The sequence below is a fragment of the Brassica napus genome, chromosome A4 (assembly GCF_020379485.1).
Source record: "Brassica napus cultivar Da-Ae chromosome A4, Da-Ae, whole genome shotgun sequence".
Classification (NCBI taxonomy): Eukaryota; Viridiplantae; Streptophyta; class Magnoliopsida; order Brassicales; family Brassicaceae; genus Brassica; species Brassica napus.
In genome coordinates, this window is record NC_063437.1 from 1,060,072 (window position 1) to 1,077,850 (window position 17,779).

At 34.0% G+C, this 17,779-nt stretch overlaps 4 protein-coding genes across 6 annotated transcripts; 2 read left to right on the plus strand and 2 right to left on the minus strand.

Moving 5' to 3' along the window:
- Positions 1-5,565: 5,565 nt before the first annotated feature.
- LOC106445109 lies at positions 5,566-6,894 on the minus strand. Its single transcript, XM_013886610.3, has one exon. The coding sequence runs from the start codon at positions 6,638-6,640 to the stop codon at positions 5,765-5,767; it is 876 nt and encodes a 291-aa protein (XP_013742064.1). The 5' UTR covers positions 6,641-6,894; the 3' UTR covers positions 5,566-5,764.
- Positions 6,895-8,816: 1,922 nt separating this feature from the next.
- Positions 8,817-12,736, plus strand: LOC106445110 (phragmoplastin DRP1E). Of its 3 annotated transcripts, none has more exons than XM_013886611.3 (15): positions 8,818-9,103; positions 9,196-9,259; positions 9,345-9,452; positions 9,532-9,633; positions 9,728-9,778; positions 9,851-9,912; positions 9,996-10,086; positions 10,183-10,247; positions 10,404-10,598; positions 10,683-10,802; positions 10,884-10,954; positions 11,025-11,250; positions 11,322-11,372; positions 11,958-12,356; positions 12,441-12,736. In XM_013886611.3, exons 1-15 carry the CDS (start codon positions 8,957-8,959, stop codon positions 12,573-12,575), a joined length of 1,887 nt encoding a protein of 628 aa, XP_013742065.1. In that variant the 5' UTR covers positions 8,818-8,956; the 3' UTR covers positions 12,576-12,736. The 3 variants fall into 3 exon arrangements, with proteins under 3 accessions (XP_048634270.1, XP_013742065.1, XP_013742067.1); XM_013886613.3 differs by having other exon boundaries at positions 8,819-9,103; positions 12,447-12,736; XM_048778313.1 differs by having other exon boundaries at positions 8,817-9,103; positions 9,728-9,912.
- Positions 12,737-14,110: 1,374 nt separating this feature from the next.
- Positions 14,111-14,503, plus strand: LOC125608410 (RING-H2 finger protein ATL5-like). The gene has a single exon (XM_048778883.1). The coding sequence runs from the start codon at positions 14,111-14,113 to the stop codon at positions 14,501-14,503; it is 393 nt and encodes a 130-aa protein (XP_048634840.1).
- A 721-nt stretch (positions 14,504-15,224) lies between these two features.
- On the minus strand, positions 15,225-16,524 carry LOC106445111. Its single transcript, XM_013886614.3, has 5 exons — positions 16,280-16,524; positions 15,931-16,047; positions 15,806-15,840; positions 15,623-15,723; positions 15,225-15,518 (listed from the first exon to the last, which is right to left on the minus strand). Exons 1-5 carry the CDS (start codon positions 16,450-16,452, stop codon positions 15,432-15,434), a joined length of 513 nt encoding a protein of 170 aa, XP_013742068.1. The 5' UTR covers positions 16,453-16,524; the 3' UTR covers positions 15,225-15,431.
- Positions 16,525-17,779: the final 1,255 nt, after the last annotated feature.

Below are 17,779 nucleotides of genomic sequence, written 5' to 3' on the forward strand. Positions count from 1 at the left end.
AATATTTTAATATTAAAACTTTCAATGAATTTTCAAGAACATTTATAAATTATAAACTTATTAAAGATTTCAGATTAAAAATTTTGTTATCGATGATTTAAATATTTTGTTATAAAACGATATTAACGATCATAGAACCATATGATTATAAATTCTTATTTAATAAATAACTATACAAAATATACTATTCCTAGAAAAATAGGTTGGTCCATCTTAACTTATATTACACTTTTTATTAAACTAACTATCGAATTGATAAATAACGTACCAAAAAATGTTTTGCACTTTCCTTAAATAAAAGCTACGAAATTACCTAATATGATTAACGTATATGTGAAAATTAATTATAATGAATAATAAATATTTGATAGCAATTTTTGTATCTTAGTTCTTTTTTAATTTTATATTATTAAAATATATTTAAAAATCACATTAAATATATAATAAAAACATTTATAATTTTTGTTATATGTTATATTTTGAATTTTTCAAAACGTCTATAAATTATTAGAAATTTGAAGATCCCCACTCTGAAAATTTTGTGATCAATAGATTATTTTTTTGTCATAATAAGTTACAAATGATCATAAAATTGTATTAATATGAACTTGTATTTAATATTATCTACACATTATTTTAAAACCATATGAGTAAAAAATATCATTTAATAATAAAACATATATATTTATATATATATATATAGATTATACTATATACCATAAGATTACATAAATATTTTAATATTAAAACTTTCAATGAATTTTCAAAAACATTTATAAATTATAAACTTATTAAAGATTTCACATTGAAAATTTTGTTATCGATGATTTAAATATTCAGTTATAAAATGATATGAATGATCATAGAACTGTATGATTATAAATTCTCATTTAATAAATGACTATATAAAATATACTATTCTTAGAAAAATAGGTTGGTCCATCTCGACTTACATTATATTTTTTTTAAACTAACTATCGAATTGATAAATAATCTACCAAAATTTTTTTTGCACTTTCCTTAATTAGAAGCTACGAAATTACCTAATATGATTAACGTATATATGAAAATTAATTATTATGAATAATAAATATTTGATAACAATTTTGGTATCTTAGTTCTTTTTTTAATTTTATATTATTGAAAGATATTAAAAAATCACATTAAATATATAATAAAAACATTTATATTTTTTCTTATATGTTATATTTGAATTTTTGAAAACGTCTATATATTATTAGAAATTTGAATATTCCCACTCTGAAAATTTTGTGATCAATAGATTATTTTTTTTTGTTATAATAAGTTACAAATGATCATAAAATATAACGCATATGAATTTTTATTTAATAAATATTCAAACTAAATAATATATATATATATATATAAACACTAATGATTTAAAGCAATAAGATTGGCTGATCAATTTAGTCGTCCAGTTGAAATCTTTCAAAAGTATGTGAAAGACTAAAGTCAAAGTAAATATGGATTTAGAATAGTAGTTATATTTTACTAACCAAATACCGAAAAAAACCGAACCGAACCGAAACCAACCCGATATTCGGATTGAACACCCGTAATCCAAATGAAACCAAACTATTGTTTCATTCTCCAAAATATAATAAAAATAATAACTTAATCCCGCGCAAGGCGCGGGTCTTATCCTAGTGCTTTGATAAAAGAAAACAAATAAATGGATACTGAAAATAACTTTTTATTAAATTTGAGATGACATATGATAAACTATTATTATTATTCGTAAATACTTAATAATGACACGTATGGAAAGAAAGAACGTCTATATTTTCACACTTGTAATAATCTAAAATTACAAAATTGTTTTTTAGAAGATATAGCCAGTGTTTTTATAGAATAAATAAAACAATGAAAGAACTCTTCTCCGATGTACACCGCAAAACAAGGCATATTGGAAAAGAAAAAAATTACGTACATGTTCAAATTACAATGAACCAAAAAACATTCATCTGTATGTGATATGCTCCATATGCAGGCTTTATGATTTTAAGTTTTTTTTTTTTTTTGACAACATGATTTTAAGTTTAACTAGTGATTTATACGGGGTTTCTTAAGAAAATAGTGTGCTATATAACGATTTTTTTTTTTCAATTTCAAGTTGAGACGTCAAATCATACATTTGAAACTGAATATATACGCATTCTTTGTCCATATGGTTAGGTGGTCTCGGCTTTTAGCTATGAGTTACTATATTCATTGCGTACATAGCATAAGCTTACTCTTAGTAGAAAGTTAGGTAATCTCTTTCTATGACCAATTGGGTGGTTTAATTTATTTTGTTTTGTGTACATAAGAATTTACTTTTAAGAGTACTTACAGATATATCCAATTGTTTTTATTTTGTTTTGGCTGTTAAAAATGATTACAAAACACTACATTTCCATGTATGTATATGTATTGCAAGTAGAAAAAATCTTTGATCTCTTGTAGACGTATTTTTTCTATGACCAGAAGTTTATCTTTGATACAAGAACGGAAACCCATTATGATACCAGTGGGTCTTAGTGGGCTACATGTTCTTACGGGAGAAGCCCATCTAAACTGAAAACGTTACTATTTTACGGCGGTGTACGTATTTAAAAATATCCCAATGCACATTATCATTTGTGCTTAGTGCATGCAATGAAAAATGATGATCTTGTTATCTTGATTCCATTTGTATTATTCACAACTTGTCTTTAGTTTAGAGAGAATTTTTTGATAGCAGAACCACATTGTAAAGTTAGTATCTGTCCACAAAATATCCCGAAGCTTTCCTGGATCACATTTCTTTACCCTTTCCTGGCCAGATTTTTCGGAACTAAGGACATCTCCATCTCTACTCCATTTTTTCTTCTAAAATGGAGTAAAATTGAATATGGAGTAAGGAATGCTCCAACCCAACTTTATATCTCACTCCATAATGAAATTTACTCCATAAATGGAGTAAACTATTTTTTGTTTGTTCATCACTCCATTATAGAGTGGGAAATGGAGTAGGGTTGGAGCAATTTTACTTCATTTTCACTTTTACTCCATTTTGGAGAAAAAAATGGAGTTTTACATTGGAGATGCTCTAAGGACAAGATGTTGCAGAGAACATCTTCAAGGAGCAAGCTAATATGCAGCTCTGAAACAAGTTTCCAACTTGTAGGCATCCACAAACAAACCCAATCGGTTATACAAAGTGCCTAAAACTAGCAAGGTAGCAAATTTTGTAAACTAGTTTTTAAAGAAAGCAAGTGAAACACAGACAGAGAAAATACTTAAATTTAATGTAACTCAAAACTATTATTGTTTAATATCAGCATGAAGAAAGATCGATGTGGAGAACAAAGTTTAAACAAAACACGATTATAAGTCGACATTGTGAAATCCCCGAGTCAACATCTAAGAGCATCTCCAATGTATATCTCTATATTTTTCTCTAAAATAGAGATTTATATTATAGAAGTGGATTTGCTCCAATGTATGCCTCTATAATAGAGTTTCTCTATTTTAGAGGAAAATATAGAAGAATCCTACTTTTTACCTCTATATTTAGAGATGAAAATAACAAATCTCTATATTTTCCCCTATAAATAGAAGAACTCTATTATAGAGGCATACATTGAAGCAAATCCACCTCTATAATAGAGTTTTTCTATTTTAGAAGAAAATATAGAGATAAAAATAGAGGTGGGTTGGAGATGGTCTAAGATAAAGCTCCCCTTATTTTGATATACATATGTTAAGTTAATAGACGACTGTGAGTTCTCACGTGATCTACCTTCTTTTATAAGAAAGAGCAATACAAGACGTGAGCTCGTTTATGTACTAAGATTGTATGTCCTTGTATTTGTCAATGTGAGTTAACATCTAAGATTTTATATTGGCACTGATTTGCCTTGGGTAGCAAGTTCGAAGCCCTATCTTTCAACAAAGCAAAAAGACAACCAGGTCTATTCAAATGTCCTGGAGGAGCTAATTTACCTCGATTGCAACAGTAACCTGAATAATTTTGTATTTAATAACCATGTTAAATAAAGTTCTTACAATTTATTTGTCTAAACCCAAACCAGCATTTGATGCTAATTTTGCTTCGGAGAGTTCAGAAGATTCACGGGCCCTACGAATGTAAATCTCATGGACCCTCTCTTACATTTAAACGCTTGGGTTATTAGCAACATTTAATAAAGTTGTACTTGGGTTTTAAAGTCGAGATAAGATATTGATACTTGTGCCATAAGTGATTCTAATTTCAACAGCTTTGTGGGTCTATGCGTTGAAGTGGACTAGAGAGTAGCAAAATGTAAAAACCAAGATAATCTTTTCTAAGGTGAAGACAAAAACAAAGTCAAAACATGTCGAACTCTTCTTTACTCAACCATAATTCAAGTGTCAAGATTCAGTTAATTTCAAAAATTGACTGCCGCATTAATAATTACAGTATTGAATGATTAGTTTAATGACCTTTGACCATATCAATATAGCATAGTACTAGTAAATATCGACTAGCTACCGTGGCTCCGTTCTGTATGTTTATTAGGTCCAACCTGATCCCGGTTTGGTCGAAACTATTTTGAATTTAGCTTTGCTTTGATCTTGTTGTATGAGTTCAAATGCAGTTTACAATTAAAAGACATAACAAACTTGGACTTGGTCAGCTTTGACCAGTCCTAACAAGATTAGGCATATATGATAATAATTGATTGATATAATTGATTATAGTCAGTCAACCCTAAAAATGATTGATCGGAATCGGATCAGGATTGCAACACTATCACTTGTGAGTTGTGACATTGATAAAGAATCAAAGATGTCATTCATATGTAGTACGATCATAATCTTTTAATTTGTACGCCGAAGAAAAGCATTTTCATAAGAAAAATATAATGACACTACTAGGCCTGCGACTTTGACCCGGTACCGAATACCCGAACCGGATCCGACCCGAAATAAACCGGTTCGGTTCGGTTCGGTTTTGGACATAGGCTAATTATCCAATGGGTATTGGAGTTGATTATCCACGGGTATCGGTTTGATTTCGGTTTTTACCCGGAACCGACCGGATACCCATTTAAACCGAATTCTATACTTAAAAAATATAGAATTGCATCCGCTGAAGGTCGAACCCAGGTCATATGTGTGATACTTTAGAGATATTACCACTAGACTAGCTCAACTTCGCTGTACATAAACATATTTTACTAATATATATATGATTTCAATTTATATTTCACTAAAAATAAAAATAAAATAAATCAAATAAAAATATTTCAGATATCGAGTATGGTTTCGGGTAAAATTTAACCGAACTGAATGTTACCGAATTGTTTCAGGTTATATATGGTTACTTTCATCAAAAATCCGAACCGACCTGGAACCGGAAGAAACCGATCCGTAAGTCCACCAAGTACTATTTGGATACAACTTTCAAATAACCGAACTATCCGGAACCAAATGGATCTTATCCGAAACCAAACCGAATACCTGAAATCCCAGTCCTAGACACTACATTGCTTCTCCTAATATTATTCTACGGACAAGACTTTGCTCCATCAAACAAAATACAACCATGAAAGAAAAATATATTACAAAATAAAAGAAAACTAAAAGTACTTGTAACTACTCTCTTTGATTATTCACCACAAGCCAAATAAACAGCTTGAATTTAGAAAAATCCATGAATCTTTAGGAATCACGAGGATACATACGTAATTTACTACTGGCACCAGTCAAACATTGACCAGACTGCCCCACCAGAAACTCAACGGCGGTGATGAACTCTACCTAAATCCACGAGCTTCTTCGATCTATTCCCACAAAACGACGCCGCTTCCGCGATATGCGGCTTTTCCAACACCGTTACCTCGCCGGCACTTCCGACAACCTCCGATGGAAATCTAGTTTTCCGTTTAAACGGACAGTGAGGCTTAGCTCTCACCAACGGACTCAAGCAGAACCCGATCCCCGCCGCAATCTTCCTCCTCCCCGGAGTTTTCACCGCCGGTGTTCTCCTCGAACTCCCCGGCGTTTCCTCGATTGTTTCCGACGGTGGCTCGTTTTCGTCTCTAGCGGGAGACATTCCACGACAGAACACTCTTTGTGGTCGACGATGGCCGGAGATAGCGTCTTCAATGTAGCACGCGGTGGCCGGTTGCTTCTTGGAACGTACGGTGGAGAGAAAGGAAGAAAACCACGAAGACTCCGAACCGTCGCATGAGAATCTAGAAACCGGTTTACGATCCGAACCGTAATTTATCGAAACCGGTTTACGATTGCAACCGTAATCTTCAGATCTTGCTCTGAATAGATTAGAGATTCTCGAAGCTTTACCTCCTTTCGACTTAGACGATCGATGCGACTCGAAGTCTTTGCATGAGAATCCGAGATCCACCTGAGGCGCGGCGAGGAACCGGCGATCTCCCCCTCCGGCGTCGGATTTTCTACCGGTTACGTAAGGAGAGACAGAGCGAGGGAAGATCAGAAGCGGAGGTGGTTTATTAGATTTCCGCGACTGGCGGTTGTTGTTATCTTCGGCGGCGGCGTAAGCGGCGAGGGAGAGGAGACGTTCACGGAGACAAGAAGCGCAGACGCCACCGAGGTTGCTGGTGAAATCGACGGTGTGTCGTTTACACCTCATCGGAGGGAAAGGGAAAATGGAGTTTCGGGGAGAGAAGTGATGTTTTGTTTGCGGAAAGCTTTTTTTTTCAGTCGCCGAAAGTTTCGGTGAGTTATAGTGATGTGACAGCCTGTTAGATGAGGAGGATCTGGTGGTAAAGATTTTGTCTTCTTCTAATAAGATCTATCTGTTTTTAGATAGAGAGAGAGAAATGACTTGGAGGAGATAGATAAAGCATTCTTTGTTCTGTCGGGATAAAGACAGTACCTACGAGAACGCTCAGAACAGCCCTATGCCCCTAATACTTCCTCTTTTCATAGTACTATTAGTTTTTATAAATATTTTTATTTTATCTTTTTTTTTTTTGTCATCGACTTTTGCAGATTCATACTGACTCTGTAAACCACAATATTTTTATTTTATCATTAATTAAAAATATTTAAACATTGATTATTTAATTTGATCACACGTATTAAAAAAATCTTAAGTTATGTTATTCAGAGAGTATCATTTTCCATTAGATCTATTTTTTTCTGTTTCCTAATAAATATCACACCGTATGTATATTTTATATTATGTTCAAATTATAAAATAAAATGCAGAATCCGAAATTAAATATATGAATTTTTAAATAAAAATAAAAATTATAAAACAACATTTAAAAAAAGGCGGAAAGAGTACATTATTTGTATAATTTATTAATAAATAAAAATTAAATTTAGCAAACATATACATCAAAAACTTAACAAACACTTTCTAGTTAAAAAAATAACTGTCATTTCAAATCCATACATATTATTTTAATATTTATGGTAAATTTCATAACCAATAAATTATAATCTTTTATTAAGTAATTAAATATACTCCTTTTGTTTTTATATATAAATAAGTAGTTTTGGCTAAAAGCACAAGTATTTAGAAAAACACATTTATTGCCTTAGCATTTAATTAAAGAGAAAAAATCAAAAACAAATTACACTTTCAACTTGGCTTCTATTTTTTCCATTTAAATACTATTTTATCATTCTTATTTTTGCATTGGATTTTGAAAACAATATATATTGTGAAACAAACAAAAACCTTCAAAACTACTTATATATAAAAATAGAGAGAGAGAGTATTAAAAAATCAGAAATTTTGAAAAGTACGTAATACTATAAGTTAATGTATCTAGTATTTCATTCAACAGTTTACCATTACAAAATATTTATCCATTTGCATTTAGTCAATTACCATCAAACTTTGTCATCATTATTTTAAACAAACGTGATTATACTTGTTAGTTTCTGCTTCTTGCAGAAGGATAATCTACTCATAGTTGACTATTGCTTTATATCTTACCGAACCAATCCCATTGGATTTGAATGGAAAGCGCAGTGATTACCTCAGCCACTGACTTCAAAAACAACAGTTGAACGAGCTATATCCAATGAACATGCATAAATATAATAAATAAATAAAAGCCTAAAAGGGAAGCATGTGAACGTGGCTGGTAAAAGCCGACAAGTATTAGGTGAATAAACGAGCCATCGTCGTTTTCCACATCCCACACGAATGTTCGTCCGTTTCTTCAACTACTTGCCACGCGTCCCCCCCCCCCCCCCCCCCCCCCCAACCCTTCATGCTGGGCCTAACTTCAGTATTGGGCTTTAAAGCCTTTTGACAGAGTCTTCCTTGTTCACTGGGCCTTCTAAACCTTTTCCTGGACCTTACTTCAATATTGGGCTTTATAGCCTTTTTCCAAAGTCTTCCGTGTTCATTTCTGTAGTGAGGCCACTGAAATTGTGTTGCGTAGGGTCCACGTGAAACTTCAAAATTCGAAAATTCAAAGCGTCTCAAATAAAATAAAGGCAAAAAGAGTAAAAGATTATGCACGCTATCTTATCTTCGTTGTTCTTAGATTGGACTGTTTGGTAAAGTAAGAACCAGTCCGTACCGAACCAGAGAAGCACATAGACAAACCTTTGCTCGTTAACGGCGTATGTAAGTGAAATATTAGCTTAAGATTCTAATTTTTTAAAAAGTAATTGCATAAACACACAGTCACGAATTTTTAAAAGGAAATTTTACTAATATTATTAATAAATTAATTACCTATAGTCTTAGAACCGGTTCGGTTGTAACCGACCAAACCACACGAAGACCAACCTTCCAGAACACATAAGAGAGACATTTATATTCTCTTCTTTTTCCCATTTTACCCCTAACATTCTTCTTCGTCGTCTCTAAGCTCTTGAAGTCTTGGTCCGTTGTTGAATTTTCAAGCTTCTTTCTTCTATTTCTGAACTGAATTTTCCTCTTCGGAAACTTTAAATTTGAAACGAAAGGAGAAGGAAGATGACGACTATGGAGAGCCTAGTTGGATTGGTTAACAGGATACAGAGAGCATGCACCGTGCTCGGTGACTACGGTGGTGGAACAGGTGACAACGCATTCAATTCTCTCTGGGAAGCTCTTCCCACCGTCGCCGTCGTCGGTGGTCAGGTGAAATATCTCCGTTCCAACTAGCTTTGACTCCTTCTTCCTCTGTTTTTACTCTGTTTTTCCTCTGTTTTGACTCTTTCAACTTTGTGCAGAGTTCTGGAAAATCGTCGGTTCTTGAGAGCATAGTTGGGAGAGACTTTCTTCCTCGAGGATCCGGTTTGTTAAATTCAAAACCTTTTGCACTTTTCTCTTAGTGTGTTTGTTTGTAATAAAGGCAAAGAGCTCTGTTTTTTTTGTGCAGGTATCGTTACGAGGCGTCCTTTGGTGTTGCAGCTGCATAAGACGGAGGAAGGAACAGAGGAGTATGCAGAGTTCCTCCATCTTCCCAAGAGGCAGTTCACAGACTTCGGTGTGTGCCTTTTAACATTCATGTCTGGATAAGTTATGTATGTGTGTGTCTTAGATTGAAACTGGTTGATGGTTGGCAGCTTTGGTTCGGAAGGAGATTCAAGATGAGACTGATAGAATCACAGGGAAGAGCAAACAGATTTCTCCAGTTCCTATTCACCTCAGTATCTTCTCTCCTAATGGTCTGCTTCAGTCACAATCTGGTGTTTTTTTACTTCATGTAATAGACTATTTGTTTATGGAACTGACATCAATGCTTGCTCCTTTGCCTTGCAGTTGTGAATCTGACACTCGTTGATCTACCCGGTTTAACTAAAGTGGCTGTTGGTATGAACTTCTTTACCTCTTTTTATTTAATGGATTTTATGAAGGTTATTTATACTATCTTTTATTTTCCAGAGGGACAACCAGAAACCATTGTGGAGGATATTGAATCTATGGTTCGGACATACGTTGATAAGGTGAGAAATTGCCATTTTTTTCATTTGTATACAGATGTTGTGTATTTTTGTAAATAAAATTGTGTTGTTTTTTTTTGTTGCAGCCAAATTGTATCATATTAGCTATATCTCCTGCTAACCAGGACATAGCTACTTCTGATGCAATCAAACTTGCAAAAGAAGTTGATCCAACAGGTTTGTTTTGTTGTTTCTGTTGCAAGTAAAATAAAATAATATTTGGGAGCACCTGTTGTCTTGTGGTGATGGATTAAAGTTTTTGATTTTTTCCAGGGGAGAGAACATTTGGTGTTCTTACCAAGTTAGACCTTATGGACAAAGGAACTAATGCATTAGATGTAAGCACTTCTTCATCTTTTTTTTTTATGTTTCACATAAGTGTTAGAAAAATTTATATATATATATATATATTTTTGTTATTAAAGTGTAGAATTTTACTTTTTTCATGTTGTCAAAGAGTTGAACAATGTTTTTTTTTGCTTGCTTTTAATAAGGTACTTGAGGGAAGATCATACAGGCTGCAACATCCTTGGGTTGGGATAGTGAACCGTTCACAAGCAGACATTAATAGAAACGCTGACATGATGCTTGCAAGAAGAAAAGAGCGTGATTATTTTGACACCAGTCCTGACTATGGTCACTTAGCCAGCAAAATGGGTTCTGAATATCTAGCAAAGCTGCTCTCTAAGGTGTTCAACCAAAGACTTTTCTCGTATTGTTATAACTTTATTTCTAAATTTCTATATGTTCATTGTTTTTTTTTAATTCTGCAGCACTTGGAGTCTGTTATCAGGTCACGTATACCAAGTATCTTAACCTTAATAAACAAAAGCATCGACGAACTTGAAAGAGAGTTAGACAAAATGGGTAGGCCTGTTGCTGTTGATGCTGGGGTGAGTACTTTCACTTTCACTACATGAAACCATTCCTCTTCTTCTTTACTGTGTGCTTAAATCGTTTGGTCTCACTCTCAGGCTCAACTCTACACTATACTGGAGATGTGCCGTGCATTCGATAAAGTATTCAAGGAACATCTTGATGGAGGGTAAACATCATTACTGATCTTTTTTGTGGAAACCTTATTGATCCTTTAAAATTTAATGTTATATATGTAGGCGTCCTGGAGGTGACCGTATCTATGGAGTCTTTGACAACCAACTACCAGCTGCTCTTAAGAAGCTTCCTTTCGATCGCCATCTTTCTCTACAAAGTGTGAAGAGAATAGTCTCTGAAGCAGATGGTTATCAGCCTCACTTGATTGCGCCAGAACAGGGCTATCGCCGTCTTATTGAAGGGGCGCTTGGTTACTTTAGAGGTCCAGCTGAAGCTTCTGTTGATGCTGTAAGTTCTTCAGACACCTTTCACTTACAGTTTCTTGTATATACAGGACCATAACAAGTTTGATGCTTTAGGTACACTTTGTCTTGAAAGAGCTTGTGAGGAAGTCAATTGCAGAAACTCAGGTGACACTAATAATCCTATTGATTAGTTCGTTACATGTATACTCCATCTGTTTCAAAAATAATACTCCTTTTGTTTTAGATTATAAGTAGTTTTAGATTAAAAATTTTGTTCCAAAATATAAATTGTTTTCATATTTCAATACACTTTTTGTATTTATTGAATATTGTGTAATCAATAAAATAATATATATTTTTTATAATTGGTTGAATTTATACAGTAAATGATATTTTATAAAAACTAACAAATTTCTTAACATTTATACTTTTAACTAAAACTACTTAACATTTAAAATCAGAGGGAGTACATGCTTTAGAATTTTCGCACATATTAATAAAATATATTAAATCTTAGTTGTAAGTGGATAATTTTTTTATGATTATTTATTTCTTATGATTTTAAACCAATAAAAAATCAAAAATACAATCAACGTTTTTGAATTTTACAATTAATCATTGTTAGCCTATAAAAATGCATTGAAAATACAGAGAAAAATGTATCTTTTTGAAACATTTATCTTCTAAAATATGCATAAACGGAGGGAGTAGTGAACAAGGAAGGGTTTGACTGAATGAATCTCTTTGCAGGAGCTAAAGCGTTTCCCTTCACTGCAAGTGGAGCTAGCTGCAGCAGCCAACTCCTCCTTGGAGAAGTTCAGGGAAGAAAGCAAGAAGTCAGTTATTCGACTTGTTGAGATGGAGTCTGCGTATCTAACAGCCGAGTTCTTCCGGAAACTTCCTCAAGAGATGGAAAGACCAGCGATCACCAACAGCAAGAACCAAACCGCTGCTTCTCCTTCTCCCGCAACACAAGACCAGTACGGAGAGGGACATTTCAGAAGGATAGCATCGAATGTATCCGCTTATGTCAGCATGGTTTCGGACACACTTCGCAACACCATTCCAAAGGCTTGTGTTTACTGCCAGGTTAGACAAGCCAAGCTCGCGTTGCTTAATTACTTCTACAGTCAGATCAGCAAGAGAGAGGTAAAAATACTATATACTAAAAAAATTAAATGTCTCTAACTCTTTTGGATTCTTCTATACGTGTCAGAACTTATATATATATGGTCACAGGGGAAACAGTTGGGAGAGTTACTAGATGAAGATCCGGCATTGATGGGTAGGAGACTAGAGTGTGCGCAGAGGCTTGAGTTATATAAGAAAGCGAGAGATGAGATTGATGCAGTTGCTTGGGTTCGATGAATAAATCCCAAAGTGTGTGTCTCTGGTGGTGGTTTTTGTGATTAGAAACCTATGACTTCGTGTGTTGGTTGGACCTTTAATATGTTCGTTGGCTGTGTATTATTCATCAATTAGACCATGTTGGGACGATGTTTGTAATAAAAAAAAAAAATTCATTCCTATTTGAAAACGCCGTGGCGTTCCACTTCGGGATAGTAGACTGCGCATCGTTGACATTTTATGAACTGGGCCTGGGCATCTGGGTGTTGTCGGATCCGGATCTTTTGGATTTTAAAAATTTGGACCTATATAGATACCTATAATTTTTCCGGATCAAATCGGATTTATAATTTCAATATCCATAAAATACTTGTAATTTTCGAGTATATTTCGGGTTCAAGTTGTTTCAGGTATTTAAGATTCGAAAATTCAAAAATTACCCGGAAACTTCATAAATACCCAAAGAACCATGAAAATATCCAAAATTTTATCCGAATATCCGAATTATATTTTTTGAAAATCTAAAATTTTACCCAAAATCTAAAATTATACCTGAAAACCAAACCCAAAAAAAAATATCTAAAATCACAAATATACCTAGTTATCCAAATATATCTAATATATTATATATACAATAAGTTTCGGGTACCCGATCGGGTCTCGGATAGGGGACCAAGACTCGAATCGAGACCCGCAGATCTAAAATAAAGATCCAACATGTACTTTAACATGAACCCAAACCTGTATTTTTGAATCGATTTCAGTTTGGGTCTTCGGGTCCGGTAAAATGTCCAGGTAACTTTTGAATGCACTGAAAAATGCCAGGTAGTTTCTCTTTAGAAAGGATACTTGCGCGCCGTCCCATTTCTCATTTACCAAGTTGTTTCTTGGTTATGAGAAGAGACTTTTTAAATTGTTTATAGAATCTACCCATCATATTGTTAGCTACCACGAATCTAAAGGGAAACTTCGAAAGGTCAGCAGGATGTGGTTCTCCTCCATGATCATTACCATCACAGTCTGTTCCTGATTCTCTGTTTGGTGTGGACCGTGTGGTGTGTATTACTTATTATCACTGTTTTGGTGTCTTTGTCAGCATCAAAGACTAGGTGTCGCCGATAAAAAAACAAAACAAAAGCGACTTTCCAAGTCTACTTGCATTGTCGTATACGTAACTAGGTCTTGTTGTAATGTCGCCGCATTTTCGTCGTAATAATCACCTTTTAGTCAAGAACATATTATATTAGGCATGACGTATTAATCAATATTCCCTAATCCACAAATCGACCTAAGTAGAAAGTCAATTGATACTCACCAAAATGAATGGTCACGCATCCACTTGAAAAAAAAACCTATTGTTTAAAATGAAATTATTAGGCAATTACGTGCTTAGAGGCCAACATTTTCACAAACTTGTCGTTGTTGCTACCGTCAAAAACTTATAATATCACAACCGTCCATTTTATTCAAGATTACTACTGCATACATGCATTAACTTATATATACACTTTAATCGTTACAAGATACTAAGTAAACACTGTTTTTTTTTTGTAATAATGCATGCTCAAACTGTGTTTAGATTCTGCGAGTGCATCACCGTTTCCATTTTGGTCGTCTTATCTCTTCGTCTCTTCTCAAAACTAGCCATTTTCATCGTCACCCGTCCATGGCGTCGCTACCGCACGTTCACGTTCCGCAGCAGCCAGTGGATAAAGGCGGTGAAAGAACATTCGTCTCCGTTGTATTGCGCCGTGTGTTTGCAAGAGGCAGAGGAAGGAGATAAGATGAGGAGGTTGACGATTTGTCGCCACTGTTTCCACGCGGATTGTATCGATCCATGGCTTGGTGAAATGTCTTCGACGTGTCCATTGTGTAGAGCTGAGGTTCCACCTTTACCACCGGTGAATCCTCTACTCTTACTGTTTGTTTCCGCCAACAAAGAACTCTGACGAAAGAAAACTATTATTAGACCTCAGATTAAGTTCTTTTTCTCTTTGATACTATTTTGCCTCGACTCCAACACGTGTAGTGAAAAAGTAAACTTTATAACAAAGGTTTATACCAAAAAGACGCCAAAATGGTTTACTATTATCGAGCCAGTCTCGGCAAAGCCACACAGGAGGAGAGGTGAGATAATTAACTACATGCGTGTCAATGTTCAAACAAGTCATCAAAGCGTTCTGGATTTGGAAATGGCAATCATACCAGGTTGGTGTGCTTGGGATTATTCCTCAAGATCCTGCACTGTTTGATGGAACAGGCAGAGTGAATCTAGACCCTCTAACTCAGTATACTGATCTTGAAACATGGGAGCTAAAAATACTTCAAAAATCTTTTCTGATTTAACTTTAACAAAACACTCTTTATACTATGTTGATTCTGCTGAGAGATGGTGTGATACAAAAGAATCTAAACATCAAAAAAAAAAAAAGCAAAAAATGTTGACTATTGCTCACAGAATCCATTCATTGATCAGGAGTGATCTTGTTCTGGTTCTAAGTGATTGTAAGAACAATATACATGTGCTTTCAAGCTACATACACATTTAGTTATGAGGTCTAAACCACTTTTTCCATGTTTGACTCACCTACAAAACTACTAGAGAGGGAAGAATCTCTTTCTCCGAAACTCGTAAAGGAGTATTCAATGAGATCAGGAAACTACTGTCTGTTTTCCAGATAAAGCTCAGTTTTATTGAAGCTGTAAGAGACAATAAAAGTTTCAATGTTGCAATAGTACTGTTACTTACCCTCTAAAACATAACTATTGAAAAGTTGATTCGTTTACAAAAGTTTCGGAAAACAACTGAATGTGAAACATTTCATTTACAAACCATGCTGGTGTTTCATCAGAAAAGATAATCTCTGAGGTTAGGAGTTAGGATGTAACTCCATAAGGAAGCAACGCAGCCGCCACGATCCTGCCTTCCTCATTCAGTATGTTGTAAGTCGATGCAGCATTTCTCTGGATAGAAACAGAGAGTTCAATCAATAACCACATACAAATAACTCCAAACCCAACATAACCAAAGCATGATGATAAGGGAATCTTGAGAGGGATAGACATACAGAGTCAAGAGTTTCTAGCTTCATGCCAATTGACTTTACAAACTGTCTAACTTGTGGATTCACTGGATGATTGTATCTTCCACAGCCGATGATTAAGAGCTCTAGAAAGTGTTAGAGAGACAATGAGAGTCATAAATCACTGAGATGATACACTTCAATATGTGCAAAAGGTTAAGATTGTACCTGGAATTGGCCGAACAGTCTGGAAGATTGACAAGCTGCATCCATTAGAATAGAGACATGTCAAGTGTTTTACCAAAACTTACAACACTTCATAAGAGAGAGAGAGAGAGAGAGAGAGACGGTACCTATCGGTTGTGATCTCAGAGAAGCTACGAGGGCTCCATGACATCAGCAAGTTCCCAACAGAGAGCAAGCTCCCATCGTACTTAACCCCATTCACCGTGAAACTCGTCTCATCAAATCTGCATAACCAAAGACAAACCCACCACTAATCTAACCACTACATATCCAAAATCCAAACTTCAATTGACAAACCCAACAAAATGTTCCAAAGGTTCCAACTTTACGACGAAACACAACGAAATTTCAAATCAAGAGCCCAACAAAAGGTTCCAACTTTGTGATGAAACACAACAAATTTTCAAATCAGGAGAACGAATCAGAGAGAATGGGAGGTGGGTTTGGTATGATTACTCCTGAAACCGAAGTTGATCCTCGGGGACGTTGTCGATGAGGTTGATCTGATCGTAGAGAGAGAAAGCTCTTCTCAGAGATGGCAAGACGAGGTTGTGATGCTTCGGAGATTCATTTCTCATGGCTCGGATCAGCTTCGGCAACGTCGCCATAGCTTTCTGTCTCACCGCCATCTCCCCCCGTCTCCAAACGATTTATCATTCGAAACGACTAGACTTTAACGAACCCGGTTTATTGGTTTACAACATCTACCATCATTGGTTGGTTTGATTATCATGGGTAAACCACTGGTCTATATCGGTTTACGCTGATTTACTGCAGTAATTCTGGTACATTTAAGGAGTCCGGTTTCAGTCAAACCGAGAGTTTTCTAGATCGGGTTGATCAGTTTTGGAATTTAAAACCATTTAACTAAGTCAAATCAGTTTCGTATTTGTAAAAATCGAGTTTTAAATCACATTGGTTAATTTAGTTACCATGGATGAACGGTTTACATCGGTTTATGCTGATTAACTGCAGTGATTCTGGTACATTCACTAAAATTGGAAGTTAAGGAGATGTGAATTGGAATCTAGTTCCGGTGTCAGGTTTGATGATTGTTTACTTAGATTTTAGATTTTGGTTTTTGGTTTCTAGCTTTTAGTTTCTAGTTTTTGGATTTTAGTTTTTAGTTTTTGATTTTGCAGTAGCTTTTAGTTTTTTAAAAAACTTGAATGGTGATTCTGGTTTTTGGTTTTTGGTTTTTGATTTTTGAGTTTTTTTTTAAAAAACAATTTTCTGTATTTTTTTGTTTTCTCTAAATTTTTGATTAGTAATTTATTTAATTTTAAATTGTGTCTATTATTTTTAAGAACTTGACTTAATTTTACAAAAATAATTTTTAAATAATTAATTTTATTTATTAACAAGTTTTTTTTTTAAAATGTTCTTATATAAAAGTATTATATTGGTAATAAAGTCTTATAGTTTATAGACATGAAATAGTAAAATGGTGAAACCTAATTTTCCTAAATAATACAAAAATTTATCAACAGTAATATTTACATATTATTTTAATAGTTAACTTTGAATTATTAAATTTATTTATTCATAAGTTTACAATTGTATGAGTTAGCTATCAAGATTGTAAAAAAAAAATGATGTACTATTAGATAAAATATCATTCACACACTGTAATAATTCTATACATTTTAATTAGCATTGATATAAAATTGATGCTTATGTATATACTCTGTTGACCAAAAACGTATCACTTATTTATTTCAAATAATCAAATTTAAAATTTACTTTATCTTGACAGCCTACGAATATAATAGTAGACGCACTGTCTCATAATAAACACAAAGATTACCAATCCTTATTTTTACAATAATTAGTACTTTTCTTTATTTTCCCTATATTAATGGATAAATATAGAAAAAAAAAGAAAATTGAAAAACCAACGAAAATGAGTAGTGAAAACTGATGAAAACTTGTTTTTGGTTTTTATGTTAAGAAAAC